Source organism: Mus musculus, chromosome 5 (assembly GCF_000001635.26).
Source record: "Mus musculus strain C57BL/6J chromosome 5, GRCm38.p6 C57BL/6J".
Classification (NCBI taxonomy): domain Eukaryota; kingdom Metazoa; phylum Chordata; class Mammalia; order Rodentia; family Muridae; genus Mus; species Mus musculus.
The window spans coordinates 121,782,059-121,806,030 of NC_000071.6; the positions used below are offsets into that span (position 1 = coordinate 121,782,059).

Here is a 23,972-nt window from a genome sequence, read left to right on the forward strand (position 1 = left end):
TTAAATTAGTTTTATAATATCACTGTAGTGGAAGGCTGCTTTAATCTGTGGGGAGACCTTTATTTAAAGTTTATCAATTACAAAACAGGTATAGATTTGAGCCTTTTCTGTCTTTTTGGCTCATGCCAAATTGTGTGTATTTGTTGCTGAATTCACCATTGTTGCATGTCATATACTTTGATTAGTGGCACATGCCTATAATCCCAGTGCCCAGGCCACAGGCAAGAGGATTGCTGAAAGTTGAGGTCAGTTTGTCTCATATATAATGAGTTCTAAGGCTGCCAGGACTATATGGTGAGACCCTATCCCAGCCACCCTGACACCCTGCCCGAAAAAGGTAGCATTCTGATTTAATGCAGGTTGTAAGTTCTAAGTAACAATGTCCTTTGTTCAGAGCATTTGTGTTTATATTCTAATCACCTTGTCTTGGTAAAATCATAGTGAATATAACTGATCAAGACCATTAAAGTTTTCTAAAGAAGGTGTTTGGGAATAAACTATATTGGCTACTGTTAAATTTTTGCCCACACAGAAGGGAATTCAAGGCAGAAGAATACAATGTTGCAAAGGCAGATGTCACAGACTTTCAATGCGTGCCTCTCTGGTGACTCCTAGCAGCAACAGGGAGCTGTTGCAGACGTTTGGGTGGAGGTGCTTATTCCTCGAATGTGTCAGAAAGCATTGCATTGTAGTCAGATGAAAGGGCTGCTTTTGGACTGCCCAGAAAGCGTGCCATGGGAAAAGTGCAAAAAGAGAAGTGACTCCACAAAGATGACTTCACACACACACACACCAGCACATACAAACCCAGTCCATACCACACATATCCTATAGTAATGAATACATTTTAAACATTAAATAAGGGGAAATTCTAACATGAGTTAGCATTTCCTCAGAGCACATGTCTGACTGTGTTCCCACTGAGGACACAGCAGAGAGCATGTGCTAGGGTCCTCATCATGGCCTCTGAGAGGAGGGGTAGTTCTGGACTTGTGTGCTACAGGCTGTATTCCCAGAAGTCCCCATGGGTGGCAGAGACAGTGATGGTGACTGTCGTCAGCTCTCACAGTGCAGCTTTCTGCAGACTTTCCTTGTTCTGCTCTTACAAGCCAACCACGCACATGTGAGGACGGCTTGGGCAAAAGATGGAGAGGAGATCTGAGGTTGCTGCTTAAATTCCTTTTTCCCCTGGGGCCCTGAAGGATGTAGCTCAGAGATAGAACACTAGCCTAACAAGTATGGGCTCCCAAGTTTGGTTCCTATCAAAAAAAAAAAAAGGTTTTTGTCTCATTTTGGAAATAGTAAAATCTGTTAGAAAGATAAACTGATAATATCCCATCATGCATCTGTGCTTCCTACGAAAACGTTATTATAACTTATTTTTAAATGCATGTAGTTAAACACTGTTGGGCCATGTTGTTATATTTCTCACCATCAAGTTTATTTCCTCCTTGCTTTAAAAGTAAAAGGAAATAAGGCTGGAAAGATGGGTCAGCTGTCAGACAGCTTTCTGCTTTCCAGAGGAACTCAGGTGCACACCCTCACACAGACACATACACACAATATAATTAAAAGTAAAACAAATTGTAAAAGGGGAAAATAAAACATACTGACATAATTGACATACCACAAAAGAATTCTTAGTGTGGCCAGAAATCAATAACAGTGTGATTCATATTCTAACCAATGAAAACCTGCTAAGGAAATAAGAGTTATATCTGTATCTAGTAGGAAAAGCAGTAAGGTGGGCACCGCAGGACTGATGTGATATCCTGTGGCATCCTTCTGTCTTCCTCAGGACCCCCAAGGATGTCTCCAAAGGCACAGCGCCACCCTCGGAATCACAGAGTCTCTGCTGGGAGAGGCTCCATGTCTAGTGGCCTAGAATTTGTATCCCACAATCCCCCAAGTGAAGCAGCTGCTCCTCCAGTGGCAAGGACCAGTCCTGCAGGGGGAACGTGGTCCTCAGTGGTCAGTGGGGGTAGGTATGACACTGCAGAGCTGAAGATCTGAGATTAAATACAGATTAAATGTGGTGGCATAAGCAGCTGTTGCCAGTTACCATGGTTATCAAGACACGAGTTGAAGGAACTGTCCCATCCCTCTGGAACTCTGACCCTGTATACATTTTGTAAACCTGCTTAGGTTTCTTACTGCTGCGGGTTTCCATGGCATCCGTGTGTGGAGTAAACAGATAGTCGCTTGGTGCTCCTCAAGGAGTAGTCTGCGCCAGGAGAGGCTCAGCTTTTGTTATGAGTCTCTGACCGTCAGCAGCTGCAGCCAAGGTCCTGCTTGGAGCAGATTTGGAATTAGGCCAGACTGCTTGGGCTGCTGAGTTGGTCTTGTTGGTCTGTAGTGCTTCCTCCCGGGAGTCCAGAGCTAGAGCTTGTGCCTGTTCTTTTGGCCTTACCAGGAAAAGGTCTTTAAGCTTAAAAAACTAGACAGACAGTGCGCTCACCCCTGTAAGGTGTGCAGTTGTAGTGATTGTCCTGTAAATTTCTTTGTGCTATTCTTCTTAGCCTTTTAAACTGAAGATTAACAAGAAAAGAAGCTTGAGGCGTTTTAACCCTATTATAAATAAGCAACCTTTTATAAATACAAGAATAGAGACAGTTGAGGGATATAGTGAGAATCGTGTTACGGGGTTGGTCTTTCCATGGAAAGTTAGAGTTGTGAACAGTTTCCTTCTATAATGTTTGATTGAACCATTTTCATTGACCCCTTTAGTCTGAAGCCTGCAAATAGGTTTTTATTGGATTAGGAAGCATTAAGCAGTTGTGTGGAAGGCGTTCATTCTGTGTTACGTACCCCTTGAGGCTAGGTGCGTCCTAATTTCCTTCAGCACTGGCGGTGGATCTTTATATTGCAAGTAAAAGCACATAGGCTTGGCAGCAAGCTACCATCAATTTTATTTCGTGTATTGATGGAAGGAGAGGAGAGAGGCATGGTAGAGATCTCTCACCTTGAATAAATGTTACACTTTGAATGTCGTCTTTTTTTTTAACTTAAGTATGCTTTGGCTTGCCATTGAACTTGACTCAAATACTTAAAAGTTCACTCATTTAATTAGGAGGGAAACCACGGTGGTACTTAGAGATTGTTGACTTCTGCCATAAGATACTTCTGAGAATTTAATGAGTATCTTTTTGCTTCTAGTTCCAAGGTTATCTCCCAAAACTCACAGACCCAGGTCTCCCAGGCAGAGCAGCATTGGAAACTCTCCCAGCGGGCCTGTGCTTGCTTCTCCCCAAGCTGGCATCATCCCTGCAGAAGCCGTTTCCATGCCTGTTCCCGCCGCATCTCCGACTCCTGCCAGCCCTGCATCCAACAGAGCACTGACCCCATCTATTGAGGGTATGCAACCAACACCTTTCCTGTTGTAATCCATGCATGGCCAAGAGTTGTGTTCTCAATACACAGTGATGCTTTTGTGGATGCAAGATTCTGTCTCTGGTAGAACTATTCCATGTATATTAACTAATGTCTGGCATCAGAGGCTCTGGCCTGTCCTAGTATGACGTGCCTGTTGTATGAGCATGGTTATTGAATTTTGATGTGATGACTAACAGGGAATAAACTCAGTTTAATGAAACCCATTTTCCCCTAAGCCAGAAGGTTAGAAGTGTTTGGTATTTACTCACACTATTGTCCTAATTTCTGTCTAATACTAGTTTTTTGCTTTTTTAAACTTGTTTTCTAGCAAAAGATTCCAGGCTTCAAGATCAGAGGCAGAACTCTCCTGCAGGGAGTAAAGAAAATGTTAAAGCAAGTGAAACATCACCTAGCTTTTCAAAAGCTGACAACAAAGGTTAGAGTTTGTTAAAGTTTTTTTTTTTTTAAAAGATTTATTTGTTTATTATATGTAAGTACACTGTAGCTGTCTTCAGACACTCCAGAAGAGGGAGTCAGATCTCGTTACAGATGGTTGTGAGCCACCATGTGGTTGCTGGGATTTGGACTCTGGACCTTCGGATGAGCAGTCGGTGCTCTTACCCACTGAGCCATCTCTCCAGCCCTTGTTAAAGTTTTTAGACACAATTATAGAAATAGCAAAGTGTTTAGCCAGACAGATACTTGCATTGCTAGTCTTTACGTGATAGATCTGTCTTCATTTCTTATTTATCTCTTCCCCTCAGCCCCAGTGCTGAGATTAAAGATGTTATAGAGGTGCACCAACACTCCTGGCCTCTGTTCTCATTTCTAACATTCCATATTTAACAATTTTAAGTTTAAAGGTAAAAGTAAATTGGAATCTAACAGGTTTTGGTTTTACAGGTATGTCACCAGTTGTTTCTGAACACAGAAAACAGATTGATGACTTAAAGAAGTTTAAGAATGATTTTAGGGTAAGTTCTTTATCGACTGGTTAGAATTAAAAAAGAAATAGCAAACATAATGATTTTTATGGCCAGTTCACAAAAGTACACTATTAAAACACACGCACACACATACGCTCTTGTCTTAAGTCATTTGTACAGCAAGCTAAACTTCTTTTCAGTTGTTTTTCATGCATATGAGTGTTTGCATTATGTATTTGGGCTATGGGTCTGCCTGGTGTCCTTTGAAACCAGCAGAGGGCATAGGATTTCCTGGATCTGAAGTTGCAGATCGTCATGAGCTACCATGTAGGTTCTGGGAACTGAGCTCAGGTCCTCTGGAAAAGCAGCCAGTGCTCTTAACCACTAATGTCTTTCTCCAGCCCACAGGGTTTGAGAGAGTGTGTGTGTATGTGTGTGTGTGTGTCTCTAGTCTTGTTTGTCTGTGAGTAGGTATGTACATAGTACTTCAAGTGCCCTCTGAGGGCAGAAGAAATTGTTATCATTTGGAAATGGGGTTAAGGCAATGGTGAACCGCCTGATGTGGGTGTTAGAAATTGAATTTAGATTCTCTGGAAGAGCAATAAATACTGTTAACCACTGAGCCATCTCCTCAGCCCCTTGACAATTACTCTTAAAGATGTCTTTGTCTGTTCTAAGTACAATAACTTAAGATCACAAGGTTTTTGTTTGTTTTTTGGTGTGTGTATGTGTGTGTGTGTGTGTAACAAGACTGCAGGTAACAAAGGATATGATCTTATTTTGGAAACTGACACACTAGAGCTCACTGCTCAGTAGTTCTAAAGTTGAAGACTGACCACGTCAGTGCTTGTAGTGTGTGCAGTAGAAGATGAAATGTGTCCTGAGTTAGCTCACCTTCCAATCTGTGAGTAAATTCATTCACTTGTTCATTCATCCTTTTTGGTGTTGAGGATTGAAGCCAGGGCTAAATTCCCTTGGTGGGCGTATTCCTGTAACCTCACTTCATATCCTAAGACAAGCTTCCAAGCCCTCCTTGGTTACTCTGTCATTCTTCCACACAAAATTTACAAGGAGCTTTAGATACTACGTTAGCTTATATAACTTTTAAAAATGACTTCTTTGTTTTTATTTTATGTGCATTGATGTTTTCCCTGTAAGTATGTAAGTATGTAAGTATGTATGTATGTATGTATGTATGTATGTGTGAGGATGCCAAATCCTCAGAATTGTTGTTATAAGCATACGTGAGCAGCCATGTGGATGCTAGAAATTGATTCTGGATCCTATGGAAGAGTCACCAGTGCTCTTTACCACTGAACCATCTCTCCTTCCCCCCAAATTACGTTTAGACCAATAACTTTTTATCCTTTGAATTCTATACTGTTGGGGTTTTTTGTTGTTGTTTTAACTATGAGTTTCCTTTTGTTTTGTTTTGTTTTGTTTTGTTTTTTTCATTTTTTTAAGATATTTTATTTACATTTCAAATATTATTCTCATTTTCCCCTTTCCTAGTTTCCCCTCCGAAAATCCCCTATCCCTTTCCCCCTCTCCCTGCTGCTACCCGACCCACCCACTGGCATTCCCCTATACCTGGGCATAGAACCTTTACAAGACCAAGGGCCTCTCCTTCCATGGATGACCGACTAGGCCATCCTCTGCCTGTTGGTTTTCTTTTTTTTGTTTGTTTTTTGTTTTTTTGAGACAGGGTTTCTCTGTATAGCCCTGGCTGTCCTGGAACTCACTCTGTAGACCAGGCTGGCCTTGAACTCAGAAATCCGCCTGCCTCTGCCTCCCGAATACTGGGATTAAAGGCGTGCGCCACCATGCCCGGCAGGTTTTTTTTTTTTAAGATTTATTTATTTTAATGTATGTGAGTACACTGTATCTGTCTTCAGACAGACTGAAAGAGGGCATCAGATCCCATTACAGATGGTTGTGAGCCACCATGTGGTTGCTGGGAATTGAACTCAGGACCTCTGGAAGTGCTCTTAATCACTGAGTCATCTCTCTAGCTCCCTATACTGTTGGTTTTTATTTTTATTATTTTTTGGTTTTGGTTTTGTTTTGTTTTTTGTTTTCCGAGACAGGGTTTCTCTGTATAGCCTTGGCTGTCCTGGAACTCACTTTGTAGACCAGGCTGGCCTCGAACTCAGAAATCCGCCTGCCTCTGCCTCCTGAGTGCTGGGATTAAAGGCATGCGCCACCATGCCTGGCTATTTTAAATTATATGTATCTGTGTGTTAGAATAAGCACATGAATGGAGGCACTCCCAGGGACTGGTGGTGTGATATTTTTCTAGAGCTCGTTAGAGCTGCCTAGTCTGGTGCTGGGAGCCATAATCTACTCCGTTGGGAGAGAAGAGTTCATGATCTTAACCACTGAGTGAGCCACCCATCCTCCCCACCAAGTTACATTGAAATACCTGTTCAGGGAGTCTTGAAATTTAGCTATTATTTAGCATTTATATACCTATATATACATGCTTTTGTATCTCTGTATTAAATCTTAAAACTCACAAATGAGAGAAAACATGTAATAATTGTCTTTTCTGAATTTGCTTAATCTGATACTCTGATGTTATATTTATTTTCCAATTGTTTTTTGGATGACTAAAGCTGTGAATACCCATGTCACATCCTTCTCAGTCAGTCCTCTGTTAATAGACACCTGGCTTGGTTCTGTAAGTAGCTATTGTGAATAGCCCTGCAAGTGATGTTGATAAGGTACACTATCTGTGACACGGCTTTGGAGTCCTTTGAGAGTTAATCGCTGGGTAAAATGGTAGGTCTATTTTTATTTTTTTGGGTTTGGGGTTTTTTTCATGATTGACTTTACAGATTTTATTTATATGTTCATATGTGTGTGTTTGCACATGTGCAGGTGCTCTGGAGCTGAAGTTGCAGACAGTTGGTAAGCCTGAGTCCATGTGGGTGCTGGGAATTGAACCTGGAAGAGTGGCCAGTGCTCTTAACTACTGAGCCATCTTTCCTGCCAAGCGCTTTTTAGTCCATAGAGACTGGACAGCTTTACATTCCCACCAGCATTGTTTTCTGGTGGGAGCAAAAAGCGTTCTTTTTACTCCACATCCTCACTACCATTTGCTGTTTGTTTCTAATGACTGCCATTGTGACTGAGTTAGGAGAGAAACTGAGTGTGTGTGTATGTGTATATATCTTGTCTAAAATAAGCGCATCTCTGTGTATGTGTGTGTGTTTAAGTATTCATGAATGAGGATACCTGGCGGGGTCACAGGCTTTGGATCTCCCTAGAATTGTGTGATTGTGTGCTCAGTGGCTGGTGTTGTGTGTTGCATGGTGCAGGTGCTGGAAACTGAGCTTGCATCGTCTTCCAGAGGACTTCATACTCATAACCACTTCAAACTCCAGTTTCCTCAATGGAGTTTCAACTCAAATTTCTCTCGTGCCTAGTGATCTTGAACATTTGTCATGGATTCATTGACTATTGATGTGAGTGTTTTGAGAACAGTCTTGTGTGTTTCATTCGCCTATGTAAATGATTTTGTTATTTGAGATACATACAAGTAAGTACACACATGCACACACACATATGTTGGGAGTACTCAGCTGTCCTTTGTTACACATCATGCTCTGGGTTATTCTTGCTTCCTTACAAGGATGAATAATGCCAACAGAAACACTGAGGCTTGGTATCATGTAAACATGTGTGGTCACTTCTTTAGGATTGGAAAGTCTGTGTCATGTGGTAGTGTGTTGAGTCTTTGCAGGAACTACCAGTCATTGTACCATGGTAGCTGCATGGTCTCCATTGAACACTCCCTCCACCATCAGCTAGCAAGTTCTTTTTATTTTCATTTTGGGTTTGTTTTTTTTTTTTTGAAACAGAGACTTGCATTGTAACTGCAGCTACTTCGTGTCACAGGCACACACCACCTGGCCATGTGTGGGGACAGCCATTCCCCTGAAGGTGCTGGGGTTCATGGTCTTAGTTGTGGTCCATATTGGTTTTCATATGCAGAGCTCTCGTGGCCAGTGATGTTTATTGCCGTCCTTTGTGTTCATTGTTTGCTTGTTTTGTTGTTGTTTAGATTGCTGTTTTTTCATATCCTCAACTGTAAAACTTTAGGGTGGGCACTGGTGAGCTAGCTCTGTGGGTTATGGCAGCCTAAGTTGAACTCCCTAGACTCACATGGTGGGTGAAGGAACTGACTTCCAGAAGTTGCCTTCCAGCTTCCCATAACCCCCTTCCTGTATGTGAGATAATTAATCTTTGTTCTTTTTTTTCTTTTTTTTAATTTTTTTTTTTTAAGGTTCCTCTGTGTATCTCTGGCTGTCCTGGAACTTATCTGTAGACCAGGCTGGCCTTAAACTTGCAGATACTCCTGCCTCTGCCTCTTGAGTGCTGGGATTAAAGGCATATGTGCCATCACCACAGCTCAGCTGCTAAGTAATCTCTTTTAAACTGGGTTTTTAATTAATGAATTGCAGTAGGCTATGTTCGTGTTCCTTCTTTTTCTTTTCAGACAGTGTCTCTGTGTAGCCCATGCTGACCCCAGCCTTTAGGTCTCTCTCTCTCTCTCACTCGGCTGGGGTTCTTATGTACTGTAGATCCCAGTCTGGTGCCGTTTGTCTAACACTTCTGGGATATTAGGTTTGGCACCCAGAGTGACACAGAGCTCCAGCCTTGGTCCTGTATCCGTCAAAGGATCTGGGTGTGTGAATTGCTTTTCTCCCATTTCATGGGCTGTCTTTTCACTTTCTGTCCCTTGAGACACAGCTTTATTTAATGACATCAAGGTTTTTTCCTGGTATCAGTTGCCCCTTAGCTTGAGAGTTTGGTGTCTGGTATTGCAAATGACTGTTTAATCTCCTGAAGATGGCAGCACTTAACCTGCTTTCTTAGGACTTCCTGGGAGCTCTCATCTGTGTGGTTCACCTTACTGAGCGAGGCTCGCACTCAGTTACACTGGTGTCTATCAGGAATCTCCCCGTCATCTGTCGAAAATGGGACTGTATTCACCTCCACTCTGGCTCCAAGTTGCTTGCAGATAGGGAAGTTTGGTATTAGCTCTCCATTTCTTCCCATGTCCATGTGTTGTAGTTGATACCTTTTTGAAAGACTATTCTTTCTAGACTTAATATCGCATGCCTTTAATCCCGGCACTTGGGAGACAGAGGCAGAGGCAAGCAGATCTCTGAGTTCAAGACCAGCCTGGTCTATGTAGTGAGTTTTAGGACAGCCAGAGCTATGCAGAGAAACCCTGTCTTAAACCACCCTAGCCCCCAGGCTGCTCTTTATTTATTGTTTACTTAATATTCCAACCACTGATACTAGTTTGCAACTCTCTTTGTTTGGCCCTACCTTACTAATGAATTCTTTCTCTGTCCTGATACTTATTATTTTTTCCAGCCTTGATTTGGGCTTAGGTTGTCGTCACTCTTCTGATATCTTCAGGTACAGCATTGTTACTTATTGAGATCTTATCAAATTCTTTTTTTTTATAAATTTAACTGAATTTAATTATTTTAATTTTTGTTTAATTAATTAACAATTGGGCATTACATTTCTTCTTTAAATTAAAGTTCAGGTAGCACTGGCATCAAGAGTCGGTCTCTAGGAGTGGATCATACTTATTTTGTTGAGCTCCTGGGCAGTGAGTAAATGCTAGGAAACAAAGCAGGGGTTCCAGGGCAGGGTTGACACTGAGTGCTTCCTGTGTTTCAGACACTTTTCTCTGCTTGTGTCCTAGCCCCTCCTGTCACAGTGATGCTCTGAAGCAGGTTCTGTCACTGCCTGCAGTGTGTGCATCAGGAAACTGAGGCAGTGAGGTTAAATCATCTGCCCAGGGCCCCATGGATAGGAAAGGGCAAGCCTTGGCTCTCTGGGGTACTGCAGTGTTCAGCCATCCTCGTGACATGGAGGTTTGGTTTTGAACTGCCCTTTTCTTGAGAGCAGTCTGCACTCTGCAGTATAGCTGAGTATTGGAAATTTGATACAGAGGATTTCTCTGTCTGATCTGTTAATGCTTAGTAACTGAGATTATGCAGATAGAGATTTTTCTTTCACAGTATATTGCCTAGTGTCCCAAGCACAGTAGGGACTGGTAGAACCTACTTGGGTTGCAGGTGGCAGCATATAACTGTGGGCCCTGCCCTTGCTAGTGTCTGTGGTCCACGCTTGTTACTGGGCATGACTTCACATTGCCGAGGTGTGGTGACTGGTCCTGACAGTTGCTTTTCTCTGAGTTACAAAAAGGCATGGGTTTGGGTGGGGTTTAGCTCTGTGTGTTTACTGTGGACTAGTTGAGTCCAGTCCCACCAAACACACATATCCCTTCCCTACAGAATTTTTAAAAAATATTTGTTTATTTATCAAATGTAAGTACACTGTAGCTGTCTTCAGACACTCCAGAAGACAACATCAGATTTCGTTAAGGATGGTCGTGATCCACCATGTGGTTGCTGGGATTTGAACTCAGGACCTTTAGAAGAGCAGTCAGCACTCTTAACCGCTGAGCCATCTCATCAGCCCCTCCCTACAGAATTTTAATTGCACTGTTTTCTCCATGGGTTTGCCATAAAAGTACCTACATCAAAATTTAGGCCATTGTGTGGATTAAACAAATAACACAAACAGTTTGGATCTATAGGTAATTTTGCCATTATAAGAATAGAAATGAGCTGGGCATGGTGGTGCATGCCTTTGATCCCAGACAGAGGCAGGTGGATTTCTGAGTTCGAGGTCAGCCTGTCTACAAACTAAGTTCCAGGACAGCCAGGGCTATACAGAAAACCCTGTCTCAAAAAAACAAGGAAGGAAGGAAGGAAGGAAGGAAGGAAGGAAGGAAGGAAGGAAGGAAGGAAGGAAGGAAGGAAGGAAAGAGAGAGAGAAAGAAAGAAAGAAGTGGAAAATGCTTTTTTAAAATTTTATTCCTAGCATGTTTTTGTATGATGTGGGTGTGTGCCCGTGAGCTTACATCTTCAGGCTTGAGCAATCTCTTCAGCTCTTTGCATTTTATGTAGATTCATTTTTATTTCATGTGTCCGGTGTTTTGCCTGAATGTATGTGTATTAGTCAGGGTTCTCTAGAGTCACAGTACTTATGGATAGTCTCTATATAGTAAAGGAATTTATTGATGACTTACAGTCTGCAGCCCAATTCCCAACAATGGTTCAGTAGTAGCTGTGAATGGTAGTCTAAGGATCTAGCAGTTGCTCAGTCCCACATGGCAAGCAGGTGAAGGAGCAAGAGCGAGACTCCCTTCTTCCAATGTCCTTATATGGTCTCTAGCAGAAGGTGTAGCCCAGATAAAAGGTGTGTCCCACCACACCTTTAATCCCAGATGACCTTGAACTACCTGTCTTAATCTTCTGGAATCCATAGCCACTATGCCTCAAGATCTCCATAACAACTAAGATCCAGGTCAGAAACTTCTATCTCCCAGCCTCCAGAGAAGGGTCACTGGTGAGCCTTCCAATTCTGGATTGTAGTTCATTCCAAATATAGTCAAGTTGACAACCAGGAATAGCCACTACAGTATGTATGTAAGTGCACTACATTTATGCCTGTACCCAGAGCCCAAAGAGGACACCAGATCCCTTGAAACTAAAATTTTAGAGATTGTGACCATGCAAGTGCTGGGAACTGAACCTGGGTCCTCTGCAAAAACAGAACGTGCAAATGTCTACTGAGCCATCACTGCAGCCCTAATTTTTAAGTTTAGGAAGTTGTCGTATGGTCATTGTATATTGTCCTAGGTTTCATAAGCACATTCATATAAATGTCGATGATACACTCTGAGCACATTCCATCTCCTGTTCTCTCCCTTTCCCCTTTCTCATGCTGTTGGGATTTTAAAATTAGTTTTTGTTTAGATTAGATGTTGATCTCTTCAGGAGCTATTCCTTCATGGAGGCTGCTTTTTCTTTCTGCGCCACATGGTAGCTTCCCACCTTCCTGTGTCTAGGCAGTCGGAACTGTTGCATCTTGTTCACTGTCAGCCACTGCCTCTGCCTCTCCAATTCTGAAATTGCAGGCATGAGCCACCATCAGTCTAATAGTTAATTCTTTTTTGTTATGCCTTGGGCGACAGGGGCGGGAGGTTGAGACATGGTCTCTCTACATAGCCCTGCTTGCTCTCTGGGAACTCACTATGTAAAAACTAAGGTGGTCTCTAACTCTCAGACGTGCCTCTGTTTCATGAGTGCTGAACATAAAGGTTTGTGCCACCATGTTCAGCCTGGCTAATAACTAGTCTTGGATACTGGTTCCTAAAATTGTGTTGTGTATCATTCTGTTATTTGTGCCTGAAAAATGCATATTCTGAGCCAGGCATGGTGGCCTTTAGTTCCTTCCAGCATTCAGGAGGCGGAGAAAGGCAGATCACAGTGAGTTCAGGACCAGCCTGGTCTACATAGAGAGTTCCAGTACAGCTACACTCAGGTTACACACAGAGACCCTGTTCTGTCTTAACAAACAGACAAGTCCACCAAAAAGGCCATATTCTGAAAATAATGAAAACAGAAAACCTATTCAAAGTATTTTCATTGCCATCACATACTACTTGGCTTATACTTAATGGGAAATTATTTCTTATATTTAGTTACAGCCAAGCTCTACATCTGAATCTATGGATCAACTACTAAGCAAAAATAGAGAAGGAGAAAAGTCACGAGATTTGATTAAAGATAAAACGGAAGCAAGTGCTAAGGATAGTTTCATTGACAGCAGCAGCAGCAGCAGCAACTGTACCAGTGGCAGCAGCAAGACCAACAGCCCTAGCATCTCCCCTTCCATGCTTAGTAATGCAGAGCACAAGAGGGGGCCTGAGGTCACATCCCAAGGGGTGCAGACTTCCAGCCCAGCCTGCAAACAAGAGAAGGATGACAGAGAAGAGAAGAAAGACACAACAGAGTGAGTAACCTGGGTCTCAGCACATGCTCTCTCCGAGTAACCTGCTTTAAGGGGTTTTCTGTTCCATAGTAACTGTTACATAGAGCTGGGGTTAGAAATCTGAGCTGAATCTAGTCATTGGGTTCTTAGCATTCTTCCCATTCTGACTTGTTTGCAGCTGTGGGGGTAAGAAAAGCTACTTCTATGGAGATAAGAGTTTAAATTTGAATGCCCTGTCTCGGGGTTCTGGTTCTGCCTAACCCTGCAGTCTGCAAGGACTATTTGCTGCCCCAGTTGAGGAAATGTTTAGTTGATAAGCACATCTTTATAAACCTTATTTCTGTGCATCTGGCATTTAAAAGCACTTAAATAGATAAACTAGTGGGTTAGCCTCAGACATAATCACCACTCCCTTTTTGTGTTCTGGATAACAAAAAAAAAAACTAATTGTACTTGAACTATTTATTCTTGATTTGCAGAAAAATAATTTTACTAGAGCAATGGTAAACCCAAGGCATGTGATTAAAACATTTTGACACATTTAAAATTGCTGCGTATGCTACAGGTGGTGGAAGGGCTTTGTTAACACAGCACTTGGGCATCTGAGGCTGTTGATCCTAAGTTTGAGGCCAGCCTGGATCCATTGCAAGGCCTAATCTTTAAAAAAAAAAAAAAATTAGAACTACTGTGAACTCATTAAGCATTGGTGTTTTATCTGCCTGTCTGTCTGTACACCACACACTTGCTGTACCTTCAGAGGCCAAAAGAGGGTGTCAGATGCCTGAAACTGTAGTTATAGATAGATGGATTAATAAACCCAGTCCTATGGAGTGGCAGCTGTTTAGCTGTCACTTAACCTCATTAGGCACCCTTTTAAGGGGCTGCGACTTACCAGTTGAAATATTCGGTGATTGCTTTTGAGGGATGTGGTTTCTTTGGTTTTCATTTGTTCTCGTATGGTTAGTTTCTTCATCAGATTAAGCAGCAGAGGTGTGTGTTTCAGTAAAGGAGACTGAGACATGGAGAGTTACTCACATCTGCTCTATGTCAGCAATCCTCTGAAAGCTGACGAGTGTGGCGCAGTTGAGAAAGCCGCAGCCCCATGATGTTTCACTGGCCTGCTTGTTGTTTTCTTTCTTTCTTAGGCAGGTTAGGAAATCGACATTGAATCCCAATGCAAAGGAGTTCAACCCTCGTTCTTTCTCTCAGGTAAGCGCTAGCCTTTTACAGCTGGTCTGAAGAGACGTCACTGCGCTCTTCATGGCTTTCTCCTGAGCTCCCATCTGACTGAGCCCAGTTGTAGGACCCTGAGACAGCCTGGCCTCCAGGCTTGTGGGATGTCCCCAAGCTTGTCAGTCCTGCTGTGCCGCTGTGAGGGACAGCTCAGTGTAAGCTCACAACGACTGAGGCTGTCAGGCCAAAGAAGCCCACTCACTAACTACACAAGAGAGTCCATTTCCTCGGGAAGGCATAGGAGAACATGCCTGTATTCTTAGCAAACAGGAGACCGGGGCAAAAGGGTCATGATTTTGTGGTCAGTTTGGGCCACATAGTGAGATCCCCACCCCAAAACACAAAAATGAAAAGAAAAAAATGGATAGACCTTTTCTGGTTCCTTGTAAAATTATTACAATTTTTATATCTTTTTTTCATTGATAAATATTTTAGCTTGATTAGATATGATACAGTGTTGATACCAAATCTGTGTTTATGCCAGCCCTCTAACACTGAGAAATGTCTGCAGCCTAAGTTTTCCCTTTTTTAACCCCTGGAAACTGAATCAACTTCTTACATGCTAGCCTCTGGATGTTTTGTTTGCCTGTTTGTTTGTTTGTTTGTTTTGCTTTGCTTTATCTTTAGAATAAAAAAATGCTAGTTAAAAACAAATAGGCAGAACAATCAGGGAAGCTGCTTTGAATATTGTTTTCATAGATGCTTTTCATCTTGACAGAGTTGATGTTGAATTCTGTTTTTGTTGTTGTTGTTGTTTTGTAGCCAAAGCCTTCTACTACCCCAACGTCACCTCGGCCTCAAGCACAACCCAGCCCATCTATGGTGGGTCATCAGCAGCCAGCTCCAGTGTACACTCAGCCTGTGTGCTTCGCACCCAATATGATGTATCCCGTCCCAGTGAGCCCGGGCGTACAAGTAAGTTCCATGGGTTACAATTTGCTGGACACCATAGCTTGCATTTAGCACAAGTGTCCTAGGTGGGCACTAAGTGGGACACCTGATAGCAAGTAGTGTTAAGAGTGGGCAGTGGGTAGGGGTGGTGTATTGTATCATTAGCATGTGGATCTAAGTTTTAGGATTAATTTTCAGAAAAAAATGACTTACATTTACTATAGGCCAGAGTTGTTCCTTTTAGTTGTGGGTATTAATTTGAATAGCTCACAGGGAATCAAGAAAACACTGGCCAGATCACATTAAAAGACAGTGATAGAATGAATATATTGTTACCATATGAATCTAATGATGTGTTTTCAATTCCCTCAAGCCTTTATACCCAATACCTATGACGCCCATGCCTGTGAACCAAGCCAAGACATATAGAGCAGGTAAAGGTGAGAATAACCCTGCCTGTGTTTGCTTGTGTCTGCATGCTGCATGAGTTTAGCACCTGTGTGCAATGAATAGTTGGCTTCAGCTTGAATTCACAGGGTATGTGTTCACTTGTGATGGCCAACGTGAGTATTCAAGTGATCACATAGTAATCATGTGAGAGAAAAAAATATAAATAAACTTTGTATGTGGTGTGTGGGTATGTGCATGTGTGCACTCAGTATACATGGAGGTTAAAAGAACACTGTAGGAGTTCCTCCTGGTGGGTTCTAGGATCAACCTCAGGTCATCAGATTTGGCCACAAATACCTTTACCTGATGAGCCATCTTGCCAACCCAATAAATGTCCATCCCCATCCCAGTCACCTACACCTTTACCACCCACACTCCACCCTACCCTACCCCCACACAGAGTCTCTCTCTCTCTTACCTTGTAGCCTTGACTAGCTTGGAACTTACTTTATAGACCAGACTTTTGTGGAATTCCTATAAATCTTCCTGCCCCCCCAAGTGCTGGCACTAAAGGTGTGCCCACTACACTCGGCCTTCTTTTTAAAGATGCATTTTGAGGCTGGAGAATTGGATCATTGGTTAAGAGTGCATGCTGCTCTTGCAGAGGACCCAGGCTTGATATCCAGCTCTCACGTGGTGCCTCACGACTTATCTGTAACTAACTCCAGTCCCAGGGAATCCAGTGCCCTCTTCTGGACTCCATGCATACCAGGCATACACACATGTATCAATATACATGCAGGCAAAACACTCATACACATATAAATATCTGTATTTTTTTTCTATATATGAACATTTTGCTAGCGTGTTTGTACTTGTACTGTATGGACACACGGAAGCCAAAAAAAGGCAGCAGAACCCCTGGGACTGGTATCACAGACAGCTGTGAGCTGCCTTGTACATGCTGGGAACCTGAACTCTGATCCTCTGTAAGAACATCAAGTGCCTTAACTGATAATTCTCTCTAGCCTCTGTTTGGTATTTTTTGCCAAAAGAAATAAATTTTAGAAATTTCAAGCTGAAGTCTAAATTGAAATTTTATCAGAATTTTTTTTTTGTTTGTGGTTTATTTGGAATTGTTTTCAGCCATAGTCTCACTGTGTAACCCTCACTGGTCTGGAACTGGCTATGTAGACCAGGTTAACCTCAAACAGCAATCCTAGAGTTAAAGGCGTGCACCACCACACTGGCCGCTCTTTATTGCTGAGAAGATGCTCCTATAGCCAGGCTGGCCTCATCGGACTTGCTGTGTAGCTAAGGCCTCAGATCAGGTGTTGGCTGTGCTGGAACTGAGTCTAGGTGGCAGTGAGCTGCTATGTGATGCTGCGGACATTTTCCCCAAGTGCTGTGTGCCCTGCGCACAGCTTTACTCAGTGCTCTTGCCCTGCAGCTGTTGTAATCCCCTCTTCCCAGCGTATCAATCCTGCTGACTCCATCCTTGGGCAGTGCTAGTTCAAAGGAGTCTTAAATGCCTTCCAACCCTGGAAAGAGGGATTACTACATAATAGTCATTTCCAGGACAAAGTTGGGTAATTTTTTTTTTTTTGTAGGTTTGTTGATTAGTTTGTTTTTCTGGTATTGATGGTATTTCTGAGGATTGAACCCAGGGCCTCATGTATGGTGATTGAGGTAGAGGAAGGAAGGGAGGGAGGGAGGGAGGGAGGGAGGGAGGGAGGGAGGGAGGGAGGGAGGGAGGGAGGGAGGGAGGGAGGGAGGGAGGGAGGGAGAAGAGAGCATTTAAGTTGCCCAGGGTAGCCTTACACTCTGCATGTGTTCCAAGAAGCCTGGAGCTCATGCTGCAGTCACCGAGTGTAGTGTTCTTTCAGTTTGTGCTGTGTTGTGAATGGTGTCTGTTCTCTCAGCACAGAGGTGTCCTGTCATCTCTCATTGTGATAACTGTTACAGGGAAACTGAGGCCGAAGGATCAGGAGTTCAAGTCAGAAGCACAAGGTCATCTTGAGCTACATGACACCCTTTACCCACCTCCCCTGGACCCCCATCTTTGCGCACCACATGCCTTCTGTAGCTACTTCCTACCTGTGTTGCTGCCATAGATAACCATGGTGTAGTCCCAAATTCAGTCAGGGCACTGTGATGTGGTGAAACTTCTTTCATCCATCTTTGCTTTCCAGCAAAGCTTTACTTCATTGGACTTGTGGATTGTCCTGAAGTAGAATTTGCATGAGCTGGAATGGAAGTACAGACATGCTCCTCAGTGCCTTTTTAAAGGCTGTCTCCAAAGATAAGAGTGTGTTCTATGCTAGGGCATTGTCAACGTACGGGATTTCATACTTGTTTCCCTAGCTGGTATTTTACAGTTAACCTAGAGGAGATTCTCTCCCTTCACAGAGGTGAAAGTGAGGATAAACTTGTTCTGTGTATAAATGGAGAACCTCGTGCATTTCCACAGGTTCTGCGTCTTAAGCTGCTGTGACAGGAATATCAACTGTTTGTGTCTTCTAAGGCTCAACTTAGAAAGTCCTGGGAAAGTAGCCATCCCTGCCTATGTGATTGCTATATCCTCATACTGCTGTGCTGCTACTGAACAAATGGAGGTGCTAGACAAAGACACGAAGTCAAGTTCTGGCTTCTGAGATTCTACAAACCATGTAAAAGACACCTCTTCTTGCATGGCAGTGAATCTTTGCATAAAACCACATCAGGTTCCCCTTGCCATAAATCACACCTGCCTTTCATGCACCCTGTGAGAACACGCCTGTAAGGGAGCTAACATAATGGGGATCACACACACAGAGTCACTGAGCCTACTCCGGCCTCCAGTTCTCCTTGTAGCTGTGTGGATTTGAACTTATGTACTCAGGCTCTGAGCTTCATGCCTACACCACACTGCAAGGGCTGAAGTAAGTTGTCTGATGCTGGGCACCATTGCCATCTGTAACTAGTATTCTTTTCTACAGTGGGGAGAGGCTCCTTGCCTGACTGCGGGTGCTTATTAGCAATCACTAGATCTAGTAGTAACAACCCTTTAGTTGATTAGGATGACAAAAAAAAGTCTCTAGATACTGCCACATGGCCTCTGTTGGGCACAATTGCTCTTAATAGAGAGTCAATGACATGTGAAATGGCTGAAATATGGTTCATATAAAGTGTAATCTAAGATGAATATCCATTCAGTTTTGGAGAAATCCACTATAGCCAAGTAAATATGATGTCTTTTGTGGAGGGCAGGTATCCATGGCTAGTTTGTTCCTCGTTTTGCTTTGTTTGAGTGTATTTATTTTACAGAGGTTATGGATCCCAAAACAGCCTCAAAAGCTGAGGACCTTGAACGTCATTGTCCTTGTCTCCCACCCAAATTTCCTTTTGTTTTCTAACAATAGCAGTTCCATTAAATGTTCAGCCAACCTTTTTAAATATTTAAAATAATAAGCACATAGACAATAATAGTTGCTTTAGCTCTGTGACTGCATAAACAAGCCAGGTTACAGGTTCTCTGTGCTGTACCCTCATGAGGCATGCAGTTCCCAGAGGTAGCATGACATCAGAAACAGACATGACAGCTACAATCGATGTGTGCTTACGGGAGGAAATGCACGGGTGATGCAGAGGACGTTTGTGAGTCTTACACGGGTCTTCTTTCCTCTGTTTCCTGGGTGTTGAGATTAAAGATTCATCTCTTAGCTGACATCAGGAAAAGTAATTTTTATAGGAATATGGAAAACACACAGCAAGCAATTTTTCCTTTCTTAAATGCGCTACTTGGTGTACTTGGTACTGTATGATATTGGAAAACAGGAGAGCTGGGCGTGGGGGGGGGGGGGCTTTCAAGACAGGGTTTCTCTGTGTAGCCCTGGCTGTCCTGGAACTCACTTTGTAAACCAGGCTGGCCTCGAACTCAGAAATCCGCCTGCCTCTGCCTCCCAAGTGCTAGGATTAAAGGGGTGCGCCACCACACCCAGCTTGTCATCTGTTTTTCTTCAGAAAGGAACCTTTCTTGACCTTCTTAATTAAACACGTTATGATTTGGAGTATCAGACAGTCCCTGTGTTCTCCTCCCATTCTAATACCATCTCTTATGTTAGGAAAACCAGGTGAAGGGAAAGTCACTGGACAGCTAAACTCTGAAGGATGAGTCCCTTACCTGAAGCAAGTGGAGCAATGGCTCAAAGCAGCAGGAGAGGGGTGGGGGCTGGGTAAGACAGCTCAGACAGGCAGAATCAGAGTTTGGTAACACAGAGCCTTTCAGACCACACAGGTGCATGAATTATACCGACAAGGTTTCATTTTCTTTTAATCCGTTTCTTTTTCTTTCGTGCAGTACCAAATATGCCCCAACAGCGACAAGACCAACATCATCAAAGCACCATGATGCACCCAGCCTCCGCGGCAGGGCCACCCATCGTAGCCACCCCGCCCGCTTACTCCACTCAGTACGTTGCCTACAGCCCTCAGCAGTTTCCCAATCAGCCTTTGGTCCAGCATGTGCCGCATTATCAGTCTCAGGTAAGGCCAGTGGAACCTAACTCACTTCACTCCTAAGAAGAGCATCTTACTTCGATTGTTTATGGGTTTATGGGTTTTTTGGCTTTGTTTTATGGTATCAGATAGTTAATGGGGCCTTTTAAATATGTTTCTTTTTATGTGTATGCTTAGTTTTGCGTGTTGTAAACCGTATGCTGTGCTTGGTGTGTGGTGCCTGTTGGAGAGGGCACTTGCTGTTCTTGCAGACGACCCGAGGCTTGTTGTCCCCATACCTATTTCAGAAGATCCTTCGGTCTCCATGGACATCTGCACACATACAAAGCACAAATACTAGGCACATATACATAAAGAAAATAAATCTTAAATTAAAAAGGAAAAAATTGAAAAGGAAGCATCTGAGAAATAGAACTGTGAAATGTTTCTGGGAACCATGAAGCTAGGAGTCAGAAGTGACTGGGACAGAGCAATGGCTCAGCAGTGAGGCGTGTTTCCTGCTGGTGATGGGGCCCAGCACCCACATGGCCACTCACAAGTCCTTGTAACTCCTGTTCCAGGGGATTCGTGTCTTATTCAGGCCCCTTGTAGCACTGCACATGTGCATGCATACACTCAACATATACAGTGAATCTTTTTAAAAAAGAACCTTATCTAGACTTCACATCGTTCATTTTGGCATAATGGATGTTCTTTTGTCTACATACAGCATCCTCATGTGTACAGTCCTGTCATACAAGGTAATGCCAGGATGATGGCACCACCAGCACATGCTCAGCCTGGTTTAGTGTCTTCTTCAGCTGCTCAGTTCGGGGCTCACGAGCAGACGCACGCCATGTATGGTAGGAACCATTTTATTGTCTTTTCTGTGTGTTTGACTATAGTTGCTGTAAAGCTCTGTAAAGATATTCTGTTTAAGAATAGCCTGCGATAGGTATAGTGGACTGGATCCTGGCTATTAGTGGTAGTGGGGAGACTAAAGTACAGGATCATTTGAGCCAAGAGGTGAGAGACAACATAGAGACTCTACCTTAGAAAACAAGGGGGGAAAAAAAAGAAAAAAAGAAAAGAAGAAGAAAAGAAAGGAGGAGTAAAAATAACCTGACTCTTTGTGAGAGTGAGTGTTGAGAGTCTTAAAACGAAAGCAAACTTATGTCTGACTTAATGGCAATTTATCTCTACTTTGAATCTACAATTCCTCTGTCTTGATATGTTTCTCCTTTAAAAAATGATGAAAAGAGCTGGGCGTGGGGGTGCACACCTTCAACTTGGGGGTTCAGGGAAGGGGCAGGCAGATCTTTTTGAGTTTGAGGCCAGCCTGGTCTCCAGAGCAAGTCCAGGACAGTCAGGGATATACTATAAGTAAGACCCTGTTTCAGAGAAACAAACAAGCAAACTTGTGACGTGTAATGAGAGCATCTTTGGGGGAAAGATGTACTTAACGTCCTTCCTGCCCAAGCCTTGCAGGGAAGGGTGTACCATACAGTCTTTCTTACTTCCCACATCTTACCATGTAGAGTCGCCTGTTCATCTTACAGTATGCTTGTGTGCTTTTTACAGTCACCTTAAATTACTCCGAACTTTAAATGACAACACTATACCAAACTTAGCACATATTTTTTCTAGTGACATTTGAATTCTTGGGAAAGTTAGATAAGTTTGGGTTACTTATCAGTTGAGAAGTGTACACAATGGGACTGAGAGTGTGAGTGCATGCAGCCTTGTACACACTGTGTCTCATCTTAGTCTGACCCCTTAAGTGAACATATGCAGGGCAGTAAGGTCTGTGTTGTGGTGAACACTTGATCATTCCGAATGCTTTAACATTATGTAGGCTAACTAAGAGAACATTGGCCACCCTGAGTGTCCTCCCTGTGTTTGTGATCACATGTGTACTGAGCAGGTGCACGCCTGTCACCAGTGATACATGCCTGCTGTCAAACACTTGCCTATGTGAAATCCTGAGGTCTGCTTGTTCCACATTTTGATCATGGTCATTGCCATCGTCATCAGTGTGTACTGGGCATTTGAAATAAAGAGTAGGGCAAGTGCTGTACTTTAGAAAACATTTTCTTTTAAGCAGTCAATCCATTGGCCTGGCATGGGAGAGTGCCTATAAATCTCAGTCCTGTGAACATCATAAAAAAGGAGGATCAGGTATTGAGACAGTCTGGGTGGCATAGCAAGACCCTGTCCAGATCAAAGTCCTCCTGTAATTTGATTTATAAAGAGTGGCCTGGTTTACATTTTCATTGATTTATAAAGAGTGGCCTGGTTTACATTTTCATCATGATGAGTCTGTCCTTCAGTGTGTGATCAGTTGTACTCCCTGGGATTAGATCAGACCTCACATGGAAAGGCCCTGGCGGTGTCTCTCGCTGACCTTGCTGTACCTTGTATGCATTCCCACAGTCTTCCAGCTTGGTAAAAGGCTTGGTTGAAGTGCTTATGTTTGGACACTGCTGCTGTGTGATTCAGAAGTGGAAGAGACATTTCTTTCCTCCTGGTTTTCTGGCCCCCACTGGGTTAAGAGGAAACTCTGGAGCTGAAGTTTGTAGTGCTTTTTGGAACAGCACTGTGGCTGCCAGTGCAGTGCTCTGCAGTGCTGCCTTCCTGGTTTTGTCATGCAGTACCTATATAAAATGGGCACTAGGAAATGAACTGTTTGGGGATTTTCCCATAGTCAAAAATCATTTTTTAATACGTTGACACAGTTTGTCAGTACCTTGGCTGCTCCATAGATCAGTTATGCCAAACATACATACATATAAGACATATATGTATGTATACACACACAGTTTGAAAACTGTTGTATGGAAATACTAATTTTGTGTTCATTTCCTTTGAAAAGTATGTATTTTCTATAACCCAAGAAATAAGACACTTGAAGCTGTTGATTTACAATGCAGTGGTGCTTTGTCCTCAGTTCTGCTGCTGATCTGCCTCTCTGTTGTTACTGGTTCTCTCAAGGCAAAGGCCCTCCTTGTGTTGAGGAGGACTACATGGTGTCACCTTGTACTCTTTGTGAGGAAGGACTTCTATTAGCAGACTCCCCTTGTTGCCTCTGCCCTGCAAAGTGATCACTGTAGCGTCTGTCCTGCTCGTCTGAGTTGCTATTCCAGCAGTGGTTCCATTTTCAGACTCAGTGGTAGAGCTGTCTGACTGACAAGTCAGCCAGAAGAACTGAATGTGCTCTCACTAGCCCCACTCCCACTCCTCCAAAAAAAGACAGGGTCTCTGTATAGCCCTGGCTGGCCTTGAACTTGCTATATAGGCCAGGCTGGCCTTGAATTCAGAGATCCACCTGCTTCTGCCTCCCAAGTGCTAGGATTAGAGGTGTGAACAACCATACCAGCTAAATATTTTTTAACATGTATAGTTTAATGCAGATAAGTTTTTTTTTAAGTACAATAAGCATAAAGAAATAGGATTTCCTGTAATCCTTCTGCCTGACATCTGCTTGTTAATATTCATATATTCTCCCAGAGCTTTAATTATACCCTTTTAGACAGACACATTTTAGTATGAATAGTGTGATACTTAAATTTATATTTTTATGTCATGAACCTTGGGATTTACTACCCAAGGGCCTGTGGTGACATTTGTGTTGCTGTGAAAAATTATGTATCATGAGTTTGCTTAAATACTGTTTTATCTGGGTACCTTGCTTATGACAAGGCTGTTTGATGGATGCCATGTTGGTCTTTTTATCAGTTAACGGTTCTCTATCAGATAATAATCTTATTCTTTTTATTTAAGCAAGTCAGCGTGTGGACTTGCTACCTCAGTACA

At 42.9% G+C, this 23,972-nt stretch overlaps 1 protein-coding gene across 40 annotated transcripts in view; it reads left to right on the plus strand.

Annotated features, from left to right (window-relative positions):
• Atxn2 (ataxin 2) overlaps nt 1-23,972 on the plus strand; it is a 103,342-nt gene that overhangs the window by 70,450 nt on the left and 8,920 nt on the right. For 21 of the 40 annotated variants that reach the window (XR_003955602.1, NM_009125.2, XM_030254265.1 and 18 more), the window contains 10 exons: nt 1,799-1,981; nt 3,157-3,354; nt 3,701-3,808; nt 4,276-4,346; nt 12,880-13,190; nt 14,315-14,378; nt 15,165-15,317; nt 15,667-15,733; nt 20,023-20,207; nt 20,890-21,022. Coding sequence is in view for 39 of the 40 variants with exons in the window: in NM_009125.2 (NP_033151.2) it covers nt 1,799-1,981; nt 3,157-3,354; nt 3,701-3,808; nt 4,276-4,346; nt 12,880-13,190; nt 14,315-14,378; nt 15,165-15,317; nt 15,667-15,733; nt 20,023-20,207; nt 20,890-21,022 (1,473 nt within the window). In the remaining variant the exon portion in view is untranslated. The remainder of the gene's footprint in view (nt 1-1,798; nt 1,982-3,156; nt 3,355-3,700; nt 3,809-4,275; nt 4,347-12,879; nt 13,191-14,314; nt 14,379-15,164; nt 15,318-15,666; nt 15,734-20,022; nt 20,208-20,889; nt 21,023-23,972) is intronic. The other 19 variants (XM_030254263.1, XM_030254241.1, XM_030254252.1 and 16 more) reach the window with 2 other exon arrangements.